Raw genomic sequence first — 24629 nt, forward strand, 5'->3', positions numbered from 1 at the left:
GCTAGGATTAAAGGCGTGTGCCACCACCGCCCGGCCATCCATTCTGATATTTTGAGGCAGGGTATTTCACTTGGAACTTGCTTGTACAGTTAGGCTAGTGAACCACAGAGGATCTGTGTCTGTCTTCCCAGTACTGAATCATAAGCCCATGCTACCACACCTGCCTTTGTTAGTTGGGTTCTGGGGATGGAACTCAGGTCATTTTATTGAGTGAACTATCACCTATTCAGTCTTTGATGAATGTCTTCGAACACGGAATACAATGACTGGTTCACTTAGGAAAGGGACCTTTTCTTCAAGAGTTGGTAGTAAATAGTTTTGCTTCAGAGTATCCCACCCAGATACTCTGCTCTGTTGTAGCACAGAACAGCTGTTGAGACAATAAATGGCAAATGTGCACAGCCCGGTTTCATTGACAATTTCTTTATGGGCACTAAAGTCAGAATTCTGTGCCATTTTTACATCTTAATTATTTTTCCCCTCAAGCATTTGGGAATGTAAAAAAATCATTTGTGACTCATAGGCTGAACAAGAGAGGCAGGTGGTGGGTTGGATCAGCCTCTAGGTCATAGTGTCCAGACTCCACTTTCACAGAAACCCTCTCCCCAACTTGTCCCTTTTTGAGACAAGAATATAGTCCAGTCTGGCCTCATACTTGCTATGTAGTCAAAGATAACTTGAACCTCTCCTGCCTCCATTTTCAGAGCACTAAGATTATAGGTGTGTGCCACCATGCATGGTGTATACACTTATGGGAGCCAAACTTCCCAGCTGGACTCAAAAATAGCCTTTTCTGACATGGGCTCTCAGTCATTCATGCTGGCCTTTTCTGGACTTGGGGTATTGTGGGCAGCAAATTCCACTCACACCCACACCAGAGTCTAGGCTTTCCCACCCATTCCCACATGTAACCAAGCACTTCTAGTGTAACTTGTCATTCCAGCTCATCTTGTTTTTAGTAGGGTGGTGGTAGTGCTTCGCTTTTATATGTGTATACATGTACATGTATGTGTACATGCATGGGTGCACATGGAGGAGAGGTCAGAGTCAGGTGTCCTTCCTCATTTTGTGTTTCTGAAGCAGGTTCCAGAATAAATGACCCTGCCAGCCTAGCTGGCACTACTTGAGAACACATGCAAGTGTGTGCTGCCATACCCAGCAGTGATCTCACAAGGGGCTTCTGTGGCCCAGTCACAGTGTTTGTGTTTGTGTCACGGCACTTTATGGACAACCCGTCTCCTTGCCCTTCTGATCCTATTTTTACCAGAAATGACTTCATCATCTAGACTCAGTTCCTTTTCTCTCTTTGTTCTGTGAAACTGAGACAGAAACACCCCACAGTGACAGGTGACCACCTCAAGAACTATTGAGCAAGACACTCAACATAGTCTTCACCCAGATCTGGACCAGGGCTTCAGACCCGGTTTTAAAAGTCAGCTGTGATGCTAGGGCTTGTGTCAAGAGGTGCTCTGGCTCCCTGGGACTCAGCTCACATTCCTTCATCTGTCCGCTGGCACGGTGTGAGGACAGCAAGCTTGGCAGCACCTCACTCTGCACAGAAACACAGGAAGCAGAAGCTGTGAAGTCATCATGCTTAAAATATCTAAACAAACTGCTAATCTCTCTTTCAAAGTCTCTTTGTCCCAAGATCCCCATTGTAGCCCCACCAAGCACAGTTTTCTGAGACACTATTTGCTTTCCTGAGCATCCCTGCATGACCAGGGCCTTCTGCTAATTCTTGAGTTGGTGTGCAAATTGGAAGTTGAGTTATCATAAAAATTCTTGATTCACAGCTCAGGATGGATTTGTAATTGTCTGGATTTGTGAAGGAAATTGAAATACAATCCTTAAGTAATACAGTGAACCATCATGCTGCAGAGTATTAGTTATTTATGCTGTTCTAATTGGCCAATTATCTTATTATAGGGTTGTTTCCACAGTTTTAACTCAACAGGCAGAAGAACATACTCTCTTTTTATTTCATTTACTTTGTTTTTTGGGATGGATCCTGGGTAGTCCATGCTGGCTTCAAACTTGCTCCCTGCCCTCACCTACCTAAGCCTTAGATTATAGGCACATACCACCATGTCTGGTTAATGCTGAGAGTCAAACCCAGGACTTTGTGCTTGGTGGATGAGCACTCTATCGACTGAGCCAGAACAACTCTCTTGGGCATTCACTTGTATGGTCCCAAGTGGCCTCAGGAATCAGTTTGAGCCCCTCTTAGTTAAGCCTAGAACTGTGACAGAGTGGCTCAGTGACTCACTGAAGGTCATCTGGAAGTGTTGGGGAAAGGAAGGACATTGAATAATGCAGAATGACATTACACATTGTCCAGGAATCCACCAGGACTCACGTGTCTTCTCATTTAGAGTTCCAGCTCAGCAGTAGCACATACATTATTCACAGGAAACCTTTTTGGAAATTCCACTTGGGAGCTGCACCTTCTGTCTTCCACAAAGTCTTAGGAACATTCTATGTGGTGATAAATCTTCACCCTCGAGAGGGTGTTCAGAACAAGCTGGACCTCATGTCATAAATGTCTCCAAGGTGTCACGCAACCAAAGAAATAGGCAGACAGATATAGTATCACACAGAGTTCAACAAAGATACTGAGGCTTAGCAAGTAGGTTATATCTATAGTTAGAAAAGATCAGAGAGAATTTGGGCCCAGGCCTTTTCCCTCTCCTCTAATCACAATGCTGACTGTACACTCAACCAGTTTTCTGTTATTGTAATAAATATACGAGGCAAAGCAACTTATAAAGAGAACACAGTTGGAACTGAGGAGATGGCACAGTGCATGCTGTGCACGCAGGGGCCCTGACTTTGGATCCTCAGAACAAACATAAAAAGGTGGAAAATTACATTGTTAAGATTATAATCCCAGCATTGGGAGATGGAGACACAATTACTGGGACTCTCTGGACAGCCAGCCTAGTCTGCTTGGTGAGTTCCAGGACAAAAGGAGATCTTGTCTCAAAAACAACACAAAGCAAACAAACAAAAACAAAAAACAAGGTGTAAGTAGAAGAGATGGCTCTCAGTAGAGTAAGAGTTGCTCCTGCAGAGAGTCTGCATTTGGTTCCCAGAAACCATATAGCAGCTCACAACCATTTGTAACTCCAGCTCCAGGGGTTCTGACTCCCTCTTCTGGCCTCTGCACACGTACAAGGCACACATTTGGTATACAAGCAAGCAAAATAACCACGCACGTAAAATAAGTAAATCTAAAAAGCAATAGTAAAACAAAACAAGGTGTGTGTCTCCTGAGAAACAACACCTGAGGTTATTCTCTGGTTCCCATGTGTATGTTCATGTGTATGTGCGCATGACTAAAGTTTTATTTTAGTCAGTTCTGGAAGATCATATGTAGTCTTTGCTTTGGGCTTGTAGGTAAGACGTGAAAGGAAAGGAAGAGGAAGGACTGGGGCTTCACTGCCCCACCCACAGTCTCCAAACCTGAGTTCCACCTCTTATGTGCTCACAGTCTCCTGATAACACTCTTCCGGGAGCCAAGCCCTTGACACATGGGGCTTCAGGGGACACAGTGCAACCTAGAGCATCTTGGATTCCCTTGATGTGCATGGACAAGTCTGATGCAGCTGAGAAACTAGAAACTCAAGAGAAGCTGAAAAATGTGCTTCAGGCAGAGAAAGAGACTAACAACTTCTTGAAGGGTGTGGAGGCCTCATGGCTCTGCAGACACAGTCTTCCTCACAGGCCATTGAGTCCAAAGATGAATTTTGGACTGCACTATGCTTTCTTTTAGGCCCTAGCCTCATCCTCCTTCTCAAGACAGGCCTCTGGAATGTTGTACCCAAGAGCTTTGAAATTAAGAGCAGTTACTTCACCTCCTTGGGAAAAAAATGATTCATTAAAACTCAACTGGCTGCTTGCTTCTCATTCAATTAACAGCAGAGAGAGACGTGCTGCTCAGCACTTGCTGTGATAGAATGCTTGGGCCTAAAATGAGCTTCTTCCTTACATGGATGGCTGGCAGCAGCAGAGAGCAGGCTGCTACCAGGGTTTAATTGGCCTTAGCTATATGTTCTCTGTATCTATATGCACCCTGTCGTGGGCCAAGATCAGGAAGATATTCCCATTGAGATGTGGGTTTAGGGACTAGAGTTTAATTGGGTTGCTACGTTTATTCTTAAAGAAGATGATGAGCTGGGGCTAAAGAGGTGGCTACGAGTGCTTGCTGCTCTTGTAGAGGCCTGGTGTCCAGTTCTCAGCACCCATGTTGACTGTTCACAATTACCTTTAACTCCAGCAACAGGGGATTCAATGCCCTCTTCTGGCCTCCATGGGCATCCACATCATGCATGTACATTTTAAAATTTATAGCTAAAGATTTTTTTTTAAATATTTTATTTAACTGTGGTAAAACATTTGCAAACCACCCTAGCTCCACACCCAATAATAACTGCAAACACTTAAAAACAAAACAAAACAAAACACCCCCCCCCAATCAAAACCAAAAACCACACCAAGACAACAACAGAGCCAATGTAAAAAATTACTAGTAAGTATGTGGCGGTTTCACCTTGACCACCTGGCCCCGTTGCTTTGGACCTGTTGGGGTGAGATGTCCATCCTGGTAGGAATGTGTGAATTCTGCATAGGGTCTAGAGTTTTGCTAGTTCTTCAGTCTAGCACAAAGACTTTCTAATCAGGTCTGGATTGGAGTCCCAGCCCTGCCACGAATTAGTTGTCCTTGACAAATGACTCATGACCTCTCCAAGTCTTTAATATTCAACTAGAAAGATGGTTATGATGAAGGCACCCACCTCCCAGATTTTTGAGAAGAACAAATAGACTTCATCCTGTGTACCAGCTATGGAGAGTGGAGTGGCTGCAAGATGTCGGCCGAGCCTGGCCACCTGAGCCTTCGGCTGACACTAAGGGACTCCTGTCTGACATCCCAGCCCAGGGGAGGCTGAGGCTGGAGGACTCAAACGCTAACCTGGACCTTTTAGTGAGAACCTGTCTGAAAAACTCAAATCAGTCAGTTGATTTGTCCCCCGAGCAGCAGTTTCTCCATTGTTAATTTCTCCTACCCACTGCTATCTCATTTCTTCTGTTCCTGGGTAGCAAGGTTCTCAAAACAAATGGCTGAGCCTGTTGTCCCATTCCAGCCATGCCTGGCACTCAGCTCTTGTTTGCTGCTGCTGCTGCTCATGAGACACGTGTACCCCTGGGGTGGCATTTAGGGAGAAAAAGATGGATTTAGCTGATTCTTCCCCCAGAAGTGACTCAGCTCCTGGATGCACTGTGACAGCAATGCTCTTCGAACAGTAAATAAAGTCAATTGTGAAATGCACCCACCTTCCCTAGCCATCCTCTAAACTTCCCTGGTCCCTTCTCATGACTTTCTCTCCTCGAGTGTCCAGTTGTTGGCAGCTGATGGATGTCTGCTTTTGGAGAAATACTAAGATTTGGTTACTAGGATGTTAGTCCATCAAAACGCTCAGACTGAACAAGCAGCTGTGGGTCTCACCTATTCACTTCCTGCATCTACCTTCTTTTAAGTGACCAGACATGGCCTTTAGCCCTGGTTTAATCCTAATCCTCAGGGCGCCCTTTTAACAATCTTCCCAGACAGCTGATGTCTTGAAACTAAAGAAAGGCAGATCTTATTTGGGCTCTCATCTTGAGGGGACAGTCATGGTGGGGAGGGCATGATGGCAGGAATGGGAGACATTTGGTCACATTGCATCTGCCACCAGGAATCAAAGAGAGGAGTGCTAGTGCTCAGTCTCCTTTTAATTCAGTCCAGGACCCCAGCCTGTAGTGACAGTCATATTCATGGTGGTCGCCTTGCCTCTGTTAGCCTCTAGATAGTTCCACCCAGAGGCTTGTCTCCTGGTTAGATGTAGTAGCTGTTACCTCGACAGTAATCTTCACCCTCATAATCGCCATTCCCACTAGCCTGTTTGCATGTTCTGAGGGCAATGCAGTCACACACAGATGAGCTGTCTATCTGAAATGCCTGGGATGGATTTTGCTTCACATTTGGAAGCTTTTCAGATTTCAGACCATTGACATAGACTTTATGTCCAGAAGTATCCCTAATTCAAAAGCCCAGGATTCAAAATGCTACAAAAGGTCTTCTAATCTTCTGGGAGCATCTTTTCAGGTCATTTGGGGTATTGGAGACTCAATCTGTGCTCTGTTTTCTTTTATCTATAATATTGATGGTGCTTTTCAAGGGTTTTGGAGTAGGACATCTCTATCTATCTGTCTGTCTGTCACCTATCTATTTATTTTGTGGCACTGGGGATCACATCAATGGCCCTGTGCTTGCTAGATAAGGAATCTACTCTGAATTACAGCCCCAGAACATAGATCTCAGTTTCAGTCTCAGTCTTATCCCATCCCTTTCAGAGCCTCAACTTCTCATCTTTGAAACTGAATAACAGTTCTGACATCCCAGGGCTATTTGATTTTCAAATAAGGTCACAGACCCCTCCCTGTGTGTGGTATAAAATGCTCCATCGGTTTAGTTGTTAATATCATTATTGAGTATGACAGTTCATCTGAAGTGCCAGACTGCCTGGATTTGGAATCATCTAAAAGACACTTGTGGGTGTGCCTGTGAGTGAGTTGTTAAAGAGGTTTAACGGAGGAAGGAAGAGCTGCTCTGAACACTGGCAGCGCATTTCCATGGGTTGGACTCTCAAACTGTATAATTGAGTACTGAGACACCCCTCTCTGCTGTCTGACTAGAGAACAGGATGACCATCTTTCTCATTCTCCCACCACCATGCCTTTTCCAAGATGGACAGCATCCCTTCTTTTTTTAAATAAATAATTTATTTATTTTATAAATATGAGTATACCACCATTGCTCTCTTCAGACACACCAGAAGAGGGCACCAGACCCAATTACAGATGGTTGTGAGCCACCATGTGGTTGCTGGGAATTGAACTCAGGTCCTCTAGAAGAGCAGTCAGTACTCTTAACCACTGAGTCACTCTCCTGCCTGACAGCATCCCTTTTTAAACCCTGAGCCCCAAATCCTTCTCCCTGAAAGTTGTTTCTGTCAGATATTTTGTAACATTGACAAGAAAGTAACCAATGCATGGAAAAGTAGCTAACGCATGGAATAAATGCGTGGAATAAATGCTTGGAATAAAAAATTATCTGTGCTTATATATTGTGAGTGTATGGGGTGGGGCACATATGCCATGGCATATACATCTCTTCATCAGAAGGCAACATGCTGGAGTCAGTTCTCTCTTTTCACCTATGGGTCCTGGGTTTTGGAGTAGAACATATCTATTATGTCTATCTATCTATCTATCTATCTATCTATCTATCTATCATCTATCTATTATCTATCATCTATCACCTACCTATCATCTACCTATCTATCATCTATCTATCTATCTATCTATTATCTATATATCATCTATCTATTATCTATCATCTATCATCTACCTATCTATCATCTACCTATCTATCATCTATCTATCTATCTATCTATCTATCTATCTATCTATCTATCTATCTATTATCTACCATCTGATTATTGTCTTGCTTCCAAGCCTGATAAATCTGAGCTCAGATTCATCAGGCTTGTCAGTAAACTGACAAGAAGACAAGTCTCTGGTGGGAATCACCATAATGTTCTTGGTTTAAAGTTTAAGAACTGCCCTGGAATCTTGCAGCTTTCAGCATTTGACCCTAAAGAGTAGGTTGACTAACCAAATGATGCTGGGAAACATAAGGAAGCATCTACTGTGCTGTGGTTCCGAGGGCTTGCTCACAGGCACAGATGTATGTGACCTGCACCAGGGAGTTGTCCAGCGTGGGTAATATGCCACTTGTGATGTTGCAAGATATCTGAGCACACTGTTAACCCCAAGATTGTGTTATTTACTGAAAAAAATCTGTTTCAAATTGTGGTGTGACTCAGTCCTTAGAACACGCCTTTAATCCCAAACAAGGAAGGTAAAGTTAGTTTGTAGAAGGATGCAGCCGTGTTTGAAAGTGATTATCAAACAAAGTGATGAATCAGAGAAAGTTTTGACAGAATAGGATATGCCCAACTCTCATGAGAAGAGAGAGAAAGGGAAGCTACTTAAGAGAGCAGTGCAGAGAGAGAAAAGGCAGTTTTACTGGGGGTTTTACAGAGACAGGTTGAAGAGAGAACAAGCTAGACACAAGTGAAGACAGAGAAGGCCAAAAAATAAGAAGGAGCCAGAATATTAGAACATATTGCCAGCCGGGCATGGTGGCGCACGCCTGTAATCCCAGCACTTGGGAGGCAGAGGCAGGCGGATTTCTGAGTTCGAGGCCAGCCTGGTCTACAGAGTGAGTTCCAGGACAGCCAGGGCTACACAGAGAAACCCTGTCTCAAAAAACCAAAACCAAATCCAAAAAACCAAACCAAAAAAAAAAAAAAAGAAAGAAAGAAAGGAAGAAAGAAAGAAAGAAAGAAAGAAAGAAAGAAAGAAAGAAAGAAAGAAAGAAAGAAAGAAAGAAAGAAAAAGAACATATTGCCAAAGATAGTATGAGGTCAAGTGGACCAATTCAGGACATGCTGCAGAGAGACGCCATATTGAGTAATATCAGCTGGGAGGGGAGCCAGAGCCAGAGCGGCTGAGTTGAGCCAGCCAGCCACAGTTCAGAAAGAACAAGAAAGGTTGAGCTTATTCAGCAGTAAGTCTCAGAGGCTTAAAACATTTTAGGCCTAGATAAGATTGCACAGAGGCTAGAAGCTTCCAGGACTAGGCCTAGGGCTGCAGCCAGAGGCAGTTAGCCTCCAAGACAACAAGAGAATAAAAGATACCTTTACGTGTGGTTTGGAGTGAATGGAGGAGGAAGGACCTTGTGAGCTGCCTGTTTAGATTCCATCTTTACAATGTTCTGATGCTGTAGTCCATGTGATGCTGGGTAAATCGCTTTCATCTCACTGTGTAGGTACAGATGCTTTTGAGTTTCTCACCCTCCTGTTCTCACCTGCTCAGTTCTGGGTCTAGTAGCTTACAATGACACCCAGCGTATGCAGTTCTGGGGCTAAGCAAGCACTCTACTGCTAACTGAGCCACAAGCTCAGCCTAGCATTTGTCTTACCTAAGCCCAGGAACTAGGTGTGTTAGAGGAGAACCGGCAGCACAGGGCACAGCTGCATTTCTATTTTGCAGAGGAAGAAAGTATTTGGCAGGGAAAGAACATTAGACATCATGTAGCTGATGATTTAGAGCAAGTTTACTAACTCCCCTTCCTGGCTCTTGATAGATTCCATTTCCATCCCCACAGCTCCCCACACCTCTGCTGCTTCAGGGTCTGGGTGCTGCTGAGTTCTGAGAGAGTAGCATTCTGATCCTGCTAGCATGGAGTGAGGCCGGGAGGTGGCAGGTTCAGCAATGGTCCTCAAAGGGCCATATATGGTGCAGCACACACCTGAGCAATCCATTCCTCATGACTGATAGTGTGGGGGATCTGGTCACAGAGCTGAGCCAGCGTGATTGACAGACAGCCTAAAGTCCTACAGAGAGTGAGGAGTAGACATGGAGCCTAGACTATTCCATCAGAGTTCATTCACCCCATGACACCCTTCCAAAGCTGGGTACCCAAAGCCAGAAAAGTTGCACACAGTAATGCTAAGGCCATCTTAATGCCTTAATTGTGGGGGATGGACTGGGGGTGTGTTGCATGTGCAAGTGTGTGCATACACATGGGAGCCGGAAGTTGACATTGGGTATCTTCCTATAATTCTCTCCTCTTATTTATTTTATTTTATTTTTTTTGAAACAGGGTCTGCCACTGAGTCTGGAGCTTACTGATACCTGGCCAGCAAGCCCCAGGGTGTTCTCACTCGCCACTCACACCGCTCACACCGCTCACACCCATGCTAATGTTTCAGACGCCTGTTGTTATGACACACTATGCCAGAAACATTGATGAACATGTTTGTGCCTTTCCACAATGTCAGTTTTGTTAAATAGCAATAAATTCACAAAGTTTATATGTTTCATTGACAGCAATTTGTCGTATAATTCACCTGCCTTGGTAGCCTGGTTGAGGTGAATGCAAGTTCTATTCCAGTCTTAATTATGAGTGTTAATTCTCAGATCACAGTAAATGTATCTATGTATCTAAATGCACATGGGTTACAGAATGATTGCTAGTCAAACAGCTGCAGCAGAGTTCAAGTGGTTTCAGAAATGGGTTGAGAAAGAGTCTGTATCACTAAGACAATGAACTGGAGGTGCCTGCTCTAGAGCTGCGGGAGTCAGATAAGAGAGCAGCTGCAGAGTTCAGCTGTGAGGTATGGAATGGGAAACAATAGGTCAGGCCCAGGCTGAGATGGCAAATAGGTGGACTGGCAGTCAGTTGGAGAGGTTGCATCAGTGCAGGGGAGAGGGCTGAGCCAAAGCTTCAGGCACAGGGCTCTTGCCCTTAACCCACATGCCATGTATCAGATGACAGGTTTCGGTGGCACCTGGCCATTGCAGTGCTCAGGCACTTGCTACTTTATGTGATCAGTGCAATGGAGTCATCCCTTTCCTTGGTCTGATGTGTGTGATAAGTTCTTGAGCCAAGTTTCCTGATAGGATTGTAATAAACCCATGTGCTTTTATAGTCTCAATTCAGTCTTATAGGACTACAGGGATATGTCATTATCAGCTGTGCTGGGCGGGTGGGGCCTAGCAGATGCTTTCCTTTCTGGTTCCACCCAGGGGCAGTCATCCTTTTCCCTCAAAACAGAGACAAAAGATGCTTGTAAAATGGAGGATCCTAGGGCAAGGCATGAATCAAAAGACCACTATTTTATACAACATGGAGTGATTTAGAGCAGGGACACCTGGGTCTCAACACTTGACACACCCATGTGGGTGCTTGGGTTCCAAACTCAAGGCCTCCTGTTTGCATGGTAACCACCCCTTCCCAGTCTTCTGCCAGCCCCTCCCTGCCTGATCTTAGTTTTTTCCACCTATCCTTTCTCCTCTCTCCAGTAGAACATTACTGTCTCAGTCCAGGAAGATCCTGCATTGTGCCTGGAGGAATGGTACCTAGACTATGATGATGGGGTGGTGGGTGGCAGGGGTGTCTGAAACACAACCACATGGCCCTGAGGAGACCTTTGTTCAGCCCATAATGTCAGAAGGTTTCCTTCATATCCTCAGTATACATCTTTACTCTTCCCCAGCCTCAGGAATTTGTATGGAAGAAATCATCACATACCTCTTAAGGCAAGTTGCCTGAACCACCCTTAAAGGCCTCAGAATATGTCATCTTTTATCCACCCCTATTTCTTCTAGAAATGTACCCAGGTGGAACTGCTTCAATGTGTGTAGAGGGTTGCCTTTGGGGACTGTCATTGCAAAGCCATATATGAGATCACTTAGAATTCTTTACATTGGGAATCAATTTGTAATATGGCCACAAACAGAAGTGGCCTGGGCTCTGCCCTCAGCACTGCAGAGGGGCAGCTGAGGACTGGGACCTGCATGTGATAGGTACCAAGGGAGAAGAGCAAGGAAGGACAAGCCCAAACTCTGGAGCAGGGGTGCGTGGAAACGTTTAATGTTTATACATGTATATATTAACATTGTTTAACTACGAACACTTTGGTAGATATCTATTAGCCCTTCTAAATATGTTTAAGGCTGGAAGGTTGGCTCAGAGGTTAAGATCAGGTACTGCTCTTGCAGAGGACCAGAGTTCAGCTCCCAGCATTCACATCAGGTACCTCACAACCTGTGACTATGGAAAGAGAGAGAGAGAGAGAGAGAGAGAGAGAGAGAGAGAGAGAGAGAGAGAGAGAGAGAGAGGAATATGGGCTCAGGATGAGAGAGAAAGGGATAAGAGAGTGAGGAGGGGCAGGAAGTCTCCACTTATAGTAAGCTGGGTTGCCTGGCAACAGCCAGGTAAGCGAGGGGGGGAAGCCTGGCTGTAGCCGGATGACTGCAGAGGTGGAGTCCAGCCAGAACCCTAGGGTGTGGTAGGGCATAGCACAGGTGACTGATGGCCACAGGATTATGGAATCGGGTCTCCAGAGTGGCCTTGCCCAAGCAAGCTACACACACCAAGGTACACACATCACTATAGCTGCAGGGGAATTTTACACTTCTGTCTGCGTGTAGGTAATTTTATACAGAGGCCAGGCACAGAATTGCCCCCTTCAGTGCCAAGCTGGTGCTCAGGAAGTTTGGACTTGGGATTTCATATCTTTGGGTTTGGGTTAGGGATTCTCAGCCTCTCTCACCGTAGTGATGTAGCATAGACTCCTCTAGGGAGTGATGAATGTGCAGGCGCAGGCCTGTTAACCAGCACTTGGAAGGCAGAACAGAAGGATGGGAGTTCAAGGTCATCCTTGGCTACATAGAAGATTCAAGGGCAACCTGGGCTACATGAATCCTAATGTCAAAAACAAACCCAAATTTTGTGTCTATGTCTCTTTCTTTTTCCAAATGTGATAGTTTTTGGTTAAAAGGGAATGAAAAAGAAAAAGCCTGGAGGGCTGCCTATTGAGTGTGACTAGTGCCTCTCTATGGGCATTGTGGTTATGGATAATAGTATTCACTTGTTTATTGTGTGTGGGGAGGGCCAATATGTGCTACACTGTATGTGTAGAGGTAAGAGGACAATGTGTGTGTGTGTGTGTATGTGTGTGTGTGTGTGTGTGTGTGTATGTGTGTGTGTGTGTGTGTGTGTGTCTTTCTTTCCATCTTGTGTGTTCTGAGGCTTGAATTCAGATCATCAGTCTTGGCAGCATGAGCTTTACCCTCCTCACTCATTAGCCCTGAATTTTTTCCTGTGTCTTTATTTCCTACTAGTGTTCTCTGAATTTCCCACAAAAAAGCTATGTTACTTCGTATTACTACTACTTCCGTGACTTAGTGGTATCTTAATATAATTAAAACATGGAGTTTTCTTCGAGTTATCCTTAGTCTTTATGGAGTGGGTATACAGTGTTACCATAGTCAAAGAAGCAAAACCAAAGTTCTGGGGCCAGGCAGGGGCTGGGGGCACCTGAGGAAGTCCCTCTCCGGAGGCCCCACAGCTCTTAGTTCATTTTCTGCTACTATAGCAGGATACCCAGGAACCATGATTGTGCGCCATGGGTTTCCTGGTTCTGGATGGTTCCATCTCACACATGCTGTCTGCCCACTTATGTCTGCCCCCGCAGCGTGTCATGGCTGCCGGCTGGGATGAAGAAATATCCCTCCTATTTCTGGTGGGATTATTTGAAAGCCCTGGTGGCCTTAGAGTCCTGACACAAGTGTATTGTCCACACAGGCCAGCTGGACATCATCTCCATGGCTGAGACAAGCATGATGCCGGAGGAGATTGAGCTGGAGATGGCGAAAATCCAGCGTCTCCGTGAAGTCCTGGTCCGTCGAGAGTCAGAACTCAGGTTCATGTGAGTGAGTGGGGAAGCTAGGACATGGAGGACAGAGGCAGCTGGAGAGCACGCGGGTGACTGAGCACCCTGAGGCAGCCTTGAGAGCATGGCGCGTGCACCGCGCGCACATGCATGCATGCGCATGTGCATGTGCGTAAAGGGGGGTTCTCATTTTGAGCCAGGGGAAATATAAAGCTGGTTATAAAGCTGGGAACCAGCATTCCAGGGAAATGGCAATATCAAGGTGAATATTCTGTAACTGCTTGTTAGGTTCCCAAGGTGAATATTTAGAACTGCTTGTTTAAAGTTCCCTTTTTTTTTCAATTTTTTAAAAATTTATTGATATATTTATTTACATTTCAAATGATTTCCCCTTTTCTGGACCCCCACTTCCCGAAAGTCCCATCAGTCCCCTTCCCTCCCCCTGTTTTCCCACCCAACCCTTCCCACTTCCCTGTTCTGATTTTGCTCTATACTGCTTCACTGAGTCTTCCAGAACAAGAGGCCGCTCCTCCGTTCTTCGTGTACCTCATTTGATGTGTGGATTATGTTTTGGGTATTCCAGTTTTCTAGGCTAATATCCACTTATTAGTGAGTGCATACCATGATTCATCTTTTGAGTCAGGGTTACCTCACTTAGTATGATGTTCTCCAGCTCCATCCATTTGCCTAAGAATTGCATAAATTCATTGTTTCTAATGACTGAATAGTACTCCATTGTGTATATATACCACATTTTTTGCATCTACTCTTCTGTTGAGGGATACCTGGGTTCTTTCCAACTTCTGGCAATTATAAATAGGGCTGCTATGAACATAGTGGAACATGTATCCTTATTACATGCTGGGGAATCTTTTGGGTATATGCCCAGGAGTGGTATAGCTAAAGTTCCCTTTCTTGCCCTCTCTCCTCTCTGCTCTCTCTTCTCTTCCTTCCTCTTCCCAGCCTCCCTAAGCCACGGCCTGGTTCAGCCTGGACCCTTCTAGACGCCTCTGCAATAAAGCCCTTCTCCTTGGCCTTGGAGTGGTCCTGTCTTAAGTTAAGGGTAGGGAGCAGACACAAATCAAGTTGGGTGTCCTTTCTTTAGACAGAAACTGTGCTAGGCAGCTTTCTGCTCTGATAACAAACAACTAGGATAGTGAATTCATAAACAAAGGGTTCTCTGGGCTCATTGTTTCAGGTCTGTGATTGGTTGACCTCATTGCTATGAGCCTGGGATGAAGCAGGATACCTTAGAAAGGGAGGCAGAAGATACAGGGTCCTAACATACTTTATGAAAGAATTCCCTCCAAGACCTAACTTCCTCTTACTAGGCTCCACCGCCTTCTAACAGCACCATGCTTGGGACCAATCCTTTAATACATGAGCCTGTGGGAGATTGTGGATCTTTCATTCACAATTCATACAGAATTATGGTTTGGGACTTGCAAATCCCAAGCCCCAAGTTAGTGGGCTCCAGCCCACCAGTAGCTTGCTCTGGAGCCTTGTTTCTGCAAGGATTTCTGGGGACCTCTGAAATGGTTCATTTTGATTGCCAACTGGAATGGATTTAGAATCACTCAGGGGACACAGCTCTGGGTGTGTATGAGGAAGTTTCTACAGGGGTTTAACTGAGGTGGGGGTGACCATTGCTCAATGTGAGGAGCACCGCTCATTGGGCAGGGAACACAGACAGGATGAAAAAGGAGACAGGAGAAAGTCACTTGGGTAACAGTGCTCAGTTCTGCTTCCTGTTGGTCTATGTAATGTGACCACTGTCTCAGATGTCTGATGCCATGCTTCTTCAGATATGATAGGATGCACCCACAGTGGAAGCCCAAATGGGTCCTTCCACTCTTGTACTGCTCTTTGTTTGCTATTGTATCTCAACAGGAAAAGTAACTACGATGCCCACAATACTGATAATTTTTGAGTCTTCTCCTAGGTCATGACTCACACTAAGTGCTTCCTAACAAAAAGATATATCAAGACACCCAGGCCCATGAGATCGAGTTATATGCCACAGTCAGGTTACAAAGCCATGGTTAGGTACATAGCCTAGTCATAGAGGAGCCCTCAGTGCTATGTGTTTCCCCATCTGAATACCTAGTGCGTCTTCCCTTTAGCTTGCCCTCTGGCTATGAATCTACAAAATGGCATTCCGATATGTCTTTGCTGAGGTTTGTTTATCTTTATGAACTTTGCTAGAAGAAGTCACAGAGCCACTGGGTCTCACAACCCTCCCATTCCCCTCCACCTCCCACAGCAGCTGCCAGTAGGCAGCTGGAGGCTAATGCTGGGCTGTTCTCCTTCTGGACACATTGTTCTCCCTCCCGGTCCTGCTGCTACAACCTCAGGCTCATCATCTTTCCCCCAGCCAGGGATCACATCATTAGTTTGTACTAACTCCTGCAGCCCTTGGCTGCCTGGCTTAGCTTCTCTTTGTCTCATTCCCTCTCTTGTTCCTACTGTTTATCTGGGTTCCAGAAAAATTAAATATCTTCAGCCTCCCAGTGGGGTGGGCTGGTTATCTCTATGCTCCACCTGCTGGTTGGATTTTCATAAAAGGGATCTGTGGCCTGCCTCTCAGCTTGCTCCAGGCGTCTGCAGCATTTAACCAGCCTGCGTCAGAACTGTATCAGGCAATGATGATAATTGTGTGAAGGGTATATCTCAGGATATACTTCAGGTCCTGGGATTTTAATACTCCCACACCTGTGTTTGAACCCTAGAACCATGTCATTAAAAAGCATAATGTTTGAGGGAAAGTGCAAGTCCTAGGAACCTGACCAAGATCTAAGACGGACAGCAGATGCATACACTGCTGTCAGCATCTATGCTTGGGAAGATTCTGTGTATTGACATATTGATCCTCACCGCTCTGGAGGCAGATGATGTCTTATACTCATTTTATAGATGAGAAACTGGGGCATAGAGAGGTCAAGTCACTATGCCCAGACTTGCATAGTTTCTGATAAACAGCTGATAGTGATATGACCTGGGCTTTCTATGGAGTGAGGATAGGGACAAATCAATGGTTTTAGGTCTAGTTTCTATTACCAACTCTGTGGCCTAGAACAAATATTTGCCCTGATAGAGTCTCAGTTTCTCCATTTGTGCAAAGGGGACAATTGTGTCTCCCTAGCAGTGCTGTAGCAAGGGGCTAATTAGCATGGCACATATGAAAGTGGGCGGCTCTTTCCTTTAATCCCTGGCACTATGTTCGGAGGGAGGGTGAGGTACCATGGTGGCTTCTTCTCCTTCAGATTCCTCTCTGAAATCTCCCCTGGGAGAAGCTTAGGTTAAGAGGTTGTCCTAAGAGTCTCTGATGATGGGCTGGCTCTGGATGTAGCTCTAATAAATCTGTAGAGCTGAGTGTATAGCATAAGTGGTAGAGCGAGTACTTGCCTGGTTGGAAAGCAAGTCCTGGGTTCATTCCCCACACTACAGGCTAGTAATCCTAGCATTCACGGATGGATCAGAAGTTCAAGGTTATCCTTATCTACAGAAGCCTGAAGGCTACATGAGATGCTGTCTTAAAATTGAACACGTCTGCTTTACCACTGTGCCCAAACTATATCATTCTCTTAATTAACAACCTGTGTCTTTCTCTTTCCTTTAGCCTGTTAGGAAGAGCTTTAAGCTAAGAGCCCCACACAGCACAGAGTGTTTATGTGACGTGTCTCACCGCGCTCTGCCCTGCTGCACTCCAATTTTAAATAGTGTGTTTCAGAATAGATCACCGTTCCTTGAGCTAGCTGTGAAGATGCTGGGCTGCACCCTGCCTCTTGAGAACTCTGAGGGCATCGTGGTTACATGTTCCAGAGCAGGTAGAGGTGGGCAAAGAGTGGCTCCACTCCTACTGCCCTAATTCTGAGATCCACAAAGTCTGAACTCACTCAACCTTACCAGTTCTTCTGTCTGGTGGCACACTCCACTTGCCCCACATGGAGAGATACCCTTCATCAATTACAGTCGGATCTAGAAAGCATCTCATTGGACAAAAGATGAAGAAACACATTGTCCTCCTGCTCAAACTTCGTAAGTGATAGGACCCAGGAGAATATTGTTGCCCTCATGCCTAACTTCCCTGAGGAATTTCTGAATGTTTTACGAATTGTGGGGTAGGTTTAGGTCGAATGAGGAGAGCTCAGGCTTGGAGCCATGACATGAGGTGGAATGCAGCACAAGGTGGGAGGGTCAAAAATCTCACACGCAAAGTTGTCTAGGAGCTCGGTGTGTTGGTACACATCTGTTATCACAGCATTTGGGAGGCAGAGGCTAAAGGATGGTGAGTTGGAGACCAGCCAGGTCTATTTAATAAGACCCTCTTCCCACTTACAAACCCACAAAACAACTCTCCGGTCTTTGAACTAGGATTTTGAACATGCTAGGTGAATGTTCTACCACTGAGCTTCATCTCAAACTCAATACTTTGATTTTGTTGTTGCTGCTTTGAAACACATATTGCTATATCACATTAAGAAATAAGGGTAGAAAAAAATACAGGAGAGCACAAAAATCCTTATATGCAACGATTCCACAATGCTCATAAGAGCCTTGTTTGCAATGGAACACTCAAAGCAAACCCAGAAGCAATTCAAATTTTATCGGAGGTAGAAAGCACAAATTGTTTTGTGGCCTAGTTATACGTGGAAATAATATACAGCCATGTATCAGCATCAGCATCAACATCAGGCATGCACACAGTACATCTTACAAGCAAACAATGTACTGAGGAGCCCTCTGTTCTCCTGATAACACACTTGGTGCAGAAACATTAGAACCTAAGACTACGACAATCCCCAGAACTTACATTAAAAAGAGGTGAATGGTGGTGGTGGTGGTGGTGGTGGTGGTGGTGGTGGTGGTGGTGGCAATGCATGTCTATAATTCTAGCCATGGGAGGTTCAGACAAGAGGACCCCTGACGTTTACCAGCCAGCCATCCTAGCTTAATCAATGAGATCTAGGGCAATGACAGAGCCTGTTTCATAAAATAAGGTGGGTGGCATCTGAGCAGGACACTGAGGCTCCCCCTGGCCTCCACAGGCACCTGCCCATTTAAACTCAAAAACAAAAAGCATGGTAGGTAAAAGACTTGTGTTAAAAAGATAATATATAAAAATCAAAGTCTATAATGATGCAGGCATCAATATTCATAGTATGGGTATAAAATAAAATATTAACATAAATGATTAGTGGTAGGACTTAGCTGTGAGGGAAAGTGGGAGCTGTGAGAAGACAGGGTACAGTGCTTCTAAGTAAGTGCCTGTGGCAGCCAGTGGCAATTAGAGAAATTCTTTAGCAAACTTTTCTCTGAGGAGAAAAGCTTGACTCAATGGGGCCAGCACTCTCTGTGACTGGCAACTCAGAGCTCTTTTAACTCTTAAGGGGCCAGAGCTGATTGCTTCTGGCAATTAATTCCTGCTGATAGCAGCAGGGTGTTAGAAAAGGAGGAATTTAACGACTTTGGCTGGTGGTGAGAAGCTCTTAGCTCATTAACTTAGGGGGCATGGCAAGTCAGCAAGAGTCTTGGAACTCATTAACTCTTTGTGATTTGGCAAGAAAGAAAAAGTCATGCACACACACACACACACACACACACAAGCAGAAAGGCACTCTAACCCACAAGTTTCATCAATTTCACATGTGTACATGCATACATACATTCATATATATACACACATACCTACATATATACACATACCTACATACATACACACACATACATACATATAAACATATACATCTATATACAAGCAGTTGGTGAATGGAGCAGGGCCCCAAAGAGCTGGCTTTTACACTTTATTTTTGCTCTCAGCTTTTATACCTAAAATTCTCTATGTTAGAAAAAAATTATCTTGCAGATAAAATGTTACACAAGAGAGAGTTACAGCAGGACAACTGATGACATTGTTTTCTAAACATTTTACATTTCATAAGTTCATAGTTAGTTCAAAGCAATAGTTCATGTCATAGGTGAATAAGGCTTAAGGAGTTAGAATGGTTTACACGTCTTTCCCTTAAGACGTGTATCTGAATAAACATTCTTTATCTATTTTCTAGCTCCACAAGTTCCTTATAAGTTTAAAGCATTGTTTTTTAAGCAAGATTTTTTGTCAGGAGACAAATCATCTGTCTTTGGAGTCTTATATAGATAAACTAGTGAATCATTTATTTTCTGTTCTTGCACCCATAATAAATTGCCCAATCATAGTTTATGATCTTAGTTAGCAAGATTAGTGGCCTCATTCCTAACCTAGAAGGAATGTTTCCCTTGATTGTAAATACATTCCAAGCCTATTTATATTCTCAGGGCTTTTAGGTTGTAACATATGAAGGTTTTTAGAACTCTAATCAGCTTTTTCTTTTTCTTTTCTTTTCTTTTTTTTTTATTCTACAGAAGGTTTAAAATTATTTGAATCAACCCAGGAGTTTTATAAAATTATTATCAGGAATTATGAAATCATCAATTCATCTAAACAGCATCTTTATGTGAAAGTACATCTTCATATCGATTGTGTAGGAAACCTGCCCAACTGAGTGAGTTAATGCCCAGGGAACTGTAGGCAATGAGGGCGTTTCTACGTCATGGCAGATAACTGAGGAATAGAGCATGGAAAGGCATGTCAGCACAGAGCAATCCTAGAATGAAGACCCTAGGGTCCTTGCCTCTCTGGAGCAGACCCATCACAGCCATGGTGGGGAGATGGTGGGCCACTTCCAAGAAGCCCACTTGCTTACCACAGCCTTCCCTGCCTGGCAGAGGTTCCGTCGGGCTCTAGGGATCAGTTTGTCAGGTCTGTGCAGCAGTTGCCTTTACCAGCTGAGCCGTCGCCTTGGCCCCAGCCCTCAGGCTCTTATAAGGTTATAAGGCTCTTATAATCCCATCCTCCAGGCCAGGGCTCTGTCCTGGCACCTCATCGGTGTCTCAGCACTCAGCGCTGTTGCTGAGGACTGAGTTTCATTCAACATTAACTCTCATCTCTCTGTTAGCATCTTCAGCCCTGGCCCTCCCTGTCATGCCTCCTTCAGCTTGCCACTTCTCAGATGTGCCAGGACCCTTCTTCCATGGGGACCTCTGTGTCCCTGCTTTCACTCTGTTTATGCCTGGTCAGTGTTTTGCCTGAGCCCAGCTTAGATGCCCAGTCCCTGCCCTACTTTCCTCCCCCAAGGACTATGGTCTGAACAGGGAGCATTCCCTATCTATAAATGGACAGGGGGTCCCCAGGGAGAAAGCATTAAAAGATGGGGCTTTTTTATCAAATGGGAGGGGGAATTAATGTCTATAATGGTTAATCTTCATTGTCAGCTTGACAGGATCTAGAATTATCTGGGAGACATACCTTTGGGAATGCTCACCAAGGAGTTTCTAAATTGGGAAGTTGATGTATAAGGACACATCCTGAAGGTATGCTGGGCTTTCAGCTTTGCTGTTTATAAACTACCTAGTAAATGGAGCCACAGTGGCTTCAGACCCTTCTATTTTTCTGCAAACCTCTTCAGTTCTGACACTGTTTTCTTTTTTCTTCTTCTTTTTTTCATTATGACATTAGCAGATATGTATTTTTTGCATTTTCTTTTTTTTAATATTTTTATTTTCTATATTCTTTGTTTACATTCCAAATGATTTCCCCTTTCCCGGATCCTCCCTCCCCATATGTCCCATAAACCTTCTCTCTATCCATTCTCCAATCACATCCCTCCTTTTTCTCTGTCCTTATATTCCCCTCCAATGTTAGATCAATCCTTTCCATGATCAGGACCCTCTCCATACTTCTTCATGGGAGTCATTTGTTATGCAATTTGTACCTTGGGTATTCAGGGCTTCTGGGCTAATTAATATCCACTTATCAGAGATTGCATTCCATGTGTATTCTTTTGTGATTGGGTTACCTCACTTAGGATGATATTTTCCAGATCAAACCATTTGCCTAAAAATTTTGTGAATTCATTGTTTCTAATTGCTGAGTATTCCATTGTGTAAATATACCACATTTTCTGTATCCATTCCTCCTTTGAGGGGCATCTGGGTTCTTTCCAGCTTCTGGTTATTATAAATAAGGCTGCTATGAACATAATGGAGCATGTGTCTTTATTGCATGCTGGGGAATCCTTTGGGTATATCCCCAGGAGAGGTATAGCAGGGTCCTCCGGAAGTGTCATGTCCAGTTTTCTGAGGAACCGCCAGACTGATTTCCAAAGTGGTTGTACCATCTTACAGCCCCACCAGCAGTGGAGGAGTGTTCCTCTTTCTCCACATCCTCGCCAACACCTGCTGTCTCCTGAGATTTTGAATTTAGCTATTCTGACTGGTGTAAGGTGAAATCTCAGGGTTGTTTTGATTTGCATTTCCCTAATGACTAATGATGTTGAGCACTTCCTATACTCAAAGGATAAGCAGGCTGAGAAAGAAGTTAGGGAAATGACACCCTTCACAATAGCCACAAACAATATAAAGTATCTTGGTGTGACTCTAAACAAACAAGTGAAAGATCTATATGACAAGATCTTCAGGTCTCTGAAGAAGGAAATAGAAGAACTCAGAAAATGGAAAAATCTGCCATGCTCGTGGATCGGCAGGATTAATATAGTTAAAATGGCCATCTTGCCAAAAGCAATCTACAGATTCAATTCAATCCCCATAAGAAACCCAACTCAGTTCTTCACAGAGTTAGAAAAAGCAATTCTCAAATTCATCTGGAATAACAAAAAACCCAGGATAGCTAAAACTATTCTCAACAACAAAAGAAATTCTGGGGGAATCAGTATCCCTGACTTCAAGCAATACTACAGAGCAATGGTGTTAAAAACTGCATGGTACTGGCACAGTGACAGACAAGTGGACCAATGGAATAGAATTGAAGATTCAGAAATGAATCCACACACCTATGGTCACTTGATCTTCAACAAAGGAGCTGAAAACATCCAGTGGAAAAAAGATAGCCTTTTCAACAAATGGTGCTGGTTCACTTGGAGGTCAGCATGCAGAAGAATGTGAATTGATCCATTCTTATCTCCATGTACTAAACTTCACTCCAAGTGGACCAAGGACCTCCATGTAAAACCAGACACACTGAAACTAATAGAAAAGAAACTGGGGAAGACCCTTGAGGACATGGGCACAGGGGAAAAGTTCCTGAACAGATCACCAATAGCTTATGCTATAAGATCAAGAATTGACAAATGGGACCTCATAAAATTACAAAATTTCTGTAAGGCAAAGGACACTGTTAAAGGACAAAACGGCAACCATCAAATTTCTTCTTTTTTTGATTCACATGGTTCACATGTTTCCTTTATTTTTTTTATTCTATATATTTTTTATTTACATTTCAAATGATTTCCCGTTTTCTGCCCCCCCTCCCCGAAAGTCCCATAAGCCCTCTTCCCTCCCCCTGTTCTCCCATTCACTCCTTCCCACTTCCCTGTTCTGGTTTTGCCCTATACTGCTACACTGAGTCTTTCCAGAACCAGGGGCCACTCCTCCATTCTTCTTGTACATCATTTGATGTGTGGATTATGTTTTGGGTATTCCAATTTTCTAGACTAATATCCACTTATTAGTGAGCGCATACCATGATTAATCTTTTAAGACTGGGTTACCTCACTTAGTATGATGTTCTCCAGCTCTATCCATTTGTCTAATAATTTTATGAATTCATTGTTTCTAATGGCTGAATAGTACTCCATTGTGTATATATACCACATTTTTTGCATCCATTCTTCCGTTGAGGGATACCTGGGTTCTTTCCAGGTTCTGGCTATTATAAATAGGGCTGCTATGAACATAGTGGAGCACGTACGTATCCTTATTACCTGCTGGGGAATTCTCTGGGTATATGCCTAGGAGTGGTATAGCAAGATCCTCTGGAAGTGATGTGCCCAGTTTTCTGAGGAACCGCCAGACTGATTTCCAGAGTGGTTGGACCAATTTGCAACCCCACCAGCAGTGGAGGAGTGTTCCTCTTTCTCCACATCCTCGCCAACACCTGCTGTCTCCTGAGTTTTTAATCTTAACCATTCTGACTGGTGTAAGGTGAAATCTCAGGGTTGTTTTGATTTACATTTCCCTAATGACTAATGACGTTGAGCATTTTTTAAGATGCTTCTCTGCCATCCAAAGTTCTTCGGGTGAAAATTCTTTGTCTAGCTCTGTACCCCATTTTTAATAGGGTTATTTGGCTTTCTGGGGTCTAACTTCTTGATTTCTTTGGATATATTGGATATTAGCCTCTATCTGATGTAGGGTTGGTGAAGATCTTTTCCCAATTGGTTGGTTGCCGATTTGTTCTTTTGATGGTGTCCTTTGCCTTACAGAAACGCTGTAATTTTATGAGGTCCCATTTGTCTATTCTTGCTCTTAGAGCATACGCTATTGGTGTTCTGTTCAGGAACTTTCCCCCTGTACCAATGTCCTCAAGGGTCTTCCCCAGTTTCTTTTCTATTGGCTTCAGAGTGTCTGGCTTTATGTGGAGGTCCTTGATCCATTTGGAGTTGAGCTTAGTACAAGGAGATAAGAATGGATCAATTTGAATTCTTCTACATGCTGACCTCCAGTTGAACCAGCACCATTTGTTGAAAAGGCTATCTGTTTTCAACTGGATGTTTTCAGCTCCTTTGTTGAGGATCAAGTGGCCATAGGTGTGTGGGTTCATTTCTGGATCTTCAATCCTATTCCATTGATCTGCCTGCCTGTCACTGTACCAATACCATGCAGTTTTTAACACTATTGCTCTGTAGTATTGCTTGAGGTCAGGGATACTGATTCCCCCAGAATTTTTTTTGTTGTTGAGAATATCTTTAGCTATCCTGGGTTTTTTGTTATTCCAGATGAATTTGAGAATTGCTCTTCCTAACTCTATGAAGAACTGAGTTGGGATTTTGATGGGTATTGTATTGAATCTGTATATTTCTCTTGGCAAAATGGCCATTTTAACTATATTAATCCTGCCAATCCATGAGCATTCCATTTTCTGAGGTCTTCTTCCATTTCCTTCTTCAGACTCTTGAAGTTCTTGTCATACAGATCTTTCACTTGTTTGGTCAGAGTCACACCAAGGTACTTTATACTGTTTGTAGCTATTGTGAAGGGTGTCATTTCCCTAATTTCTTTCTCAGTCTGCTTATTCTTTGAGTATAGGAAGGCTACTGATTTGCTTGAGTTGATTTTATAACCAGCCACTTTGCTGAAGTTGTTTATCAGCTGTAGGAGTCCTCCAACCCTTTCCATGCTCCCCCAATGTGAGGTCTCTGCAACCACCAGTGCCAGAAAGGTAGCAAT

At 44.0% G+C, this 24629-nt stretch overlaps 1 protein-coding gene across 1 annotated transcript in view; it reads left to right on the forward strand.

The window, feature by feature from the left end:
• The window catches only part of Bmerb1 (bMERB domain containing 1), a 139863-nt gene that overhangs the window by 77594 nt on the left and 37640 nt on the right, over window positions 1–24629 (forward strand). The window contains exon 4 of the mRNA XM_052195219.1: window positions 13259–13382. Coding sequence (XP_052051179.1) covers window positions 13259–13382 — 124 coding nt within the window. The remainder of the gene's footprint in view (window positions 1–13258; window positions 13383–24629) is intronic.

The sequence above is a fragment of the Apodemus sylvaticus genome, chromosome 10, assembly GCF_947179515.1.
Source record: "Apodemus sylvaticus chromosome 10, mApoSyl1.1, whole genome shotgun sequence".
Lineage (NCBI taxonomy): Eukaryota > Metazoa > Chordata > Mammalia > Rodentia > Muridae > Apodemus > Apodemus sylvaticus.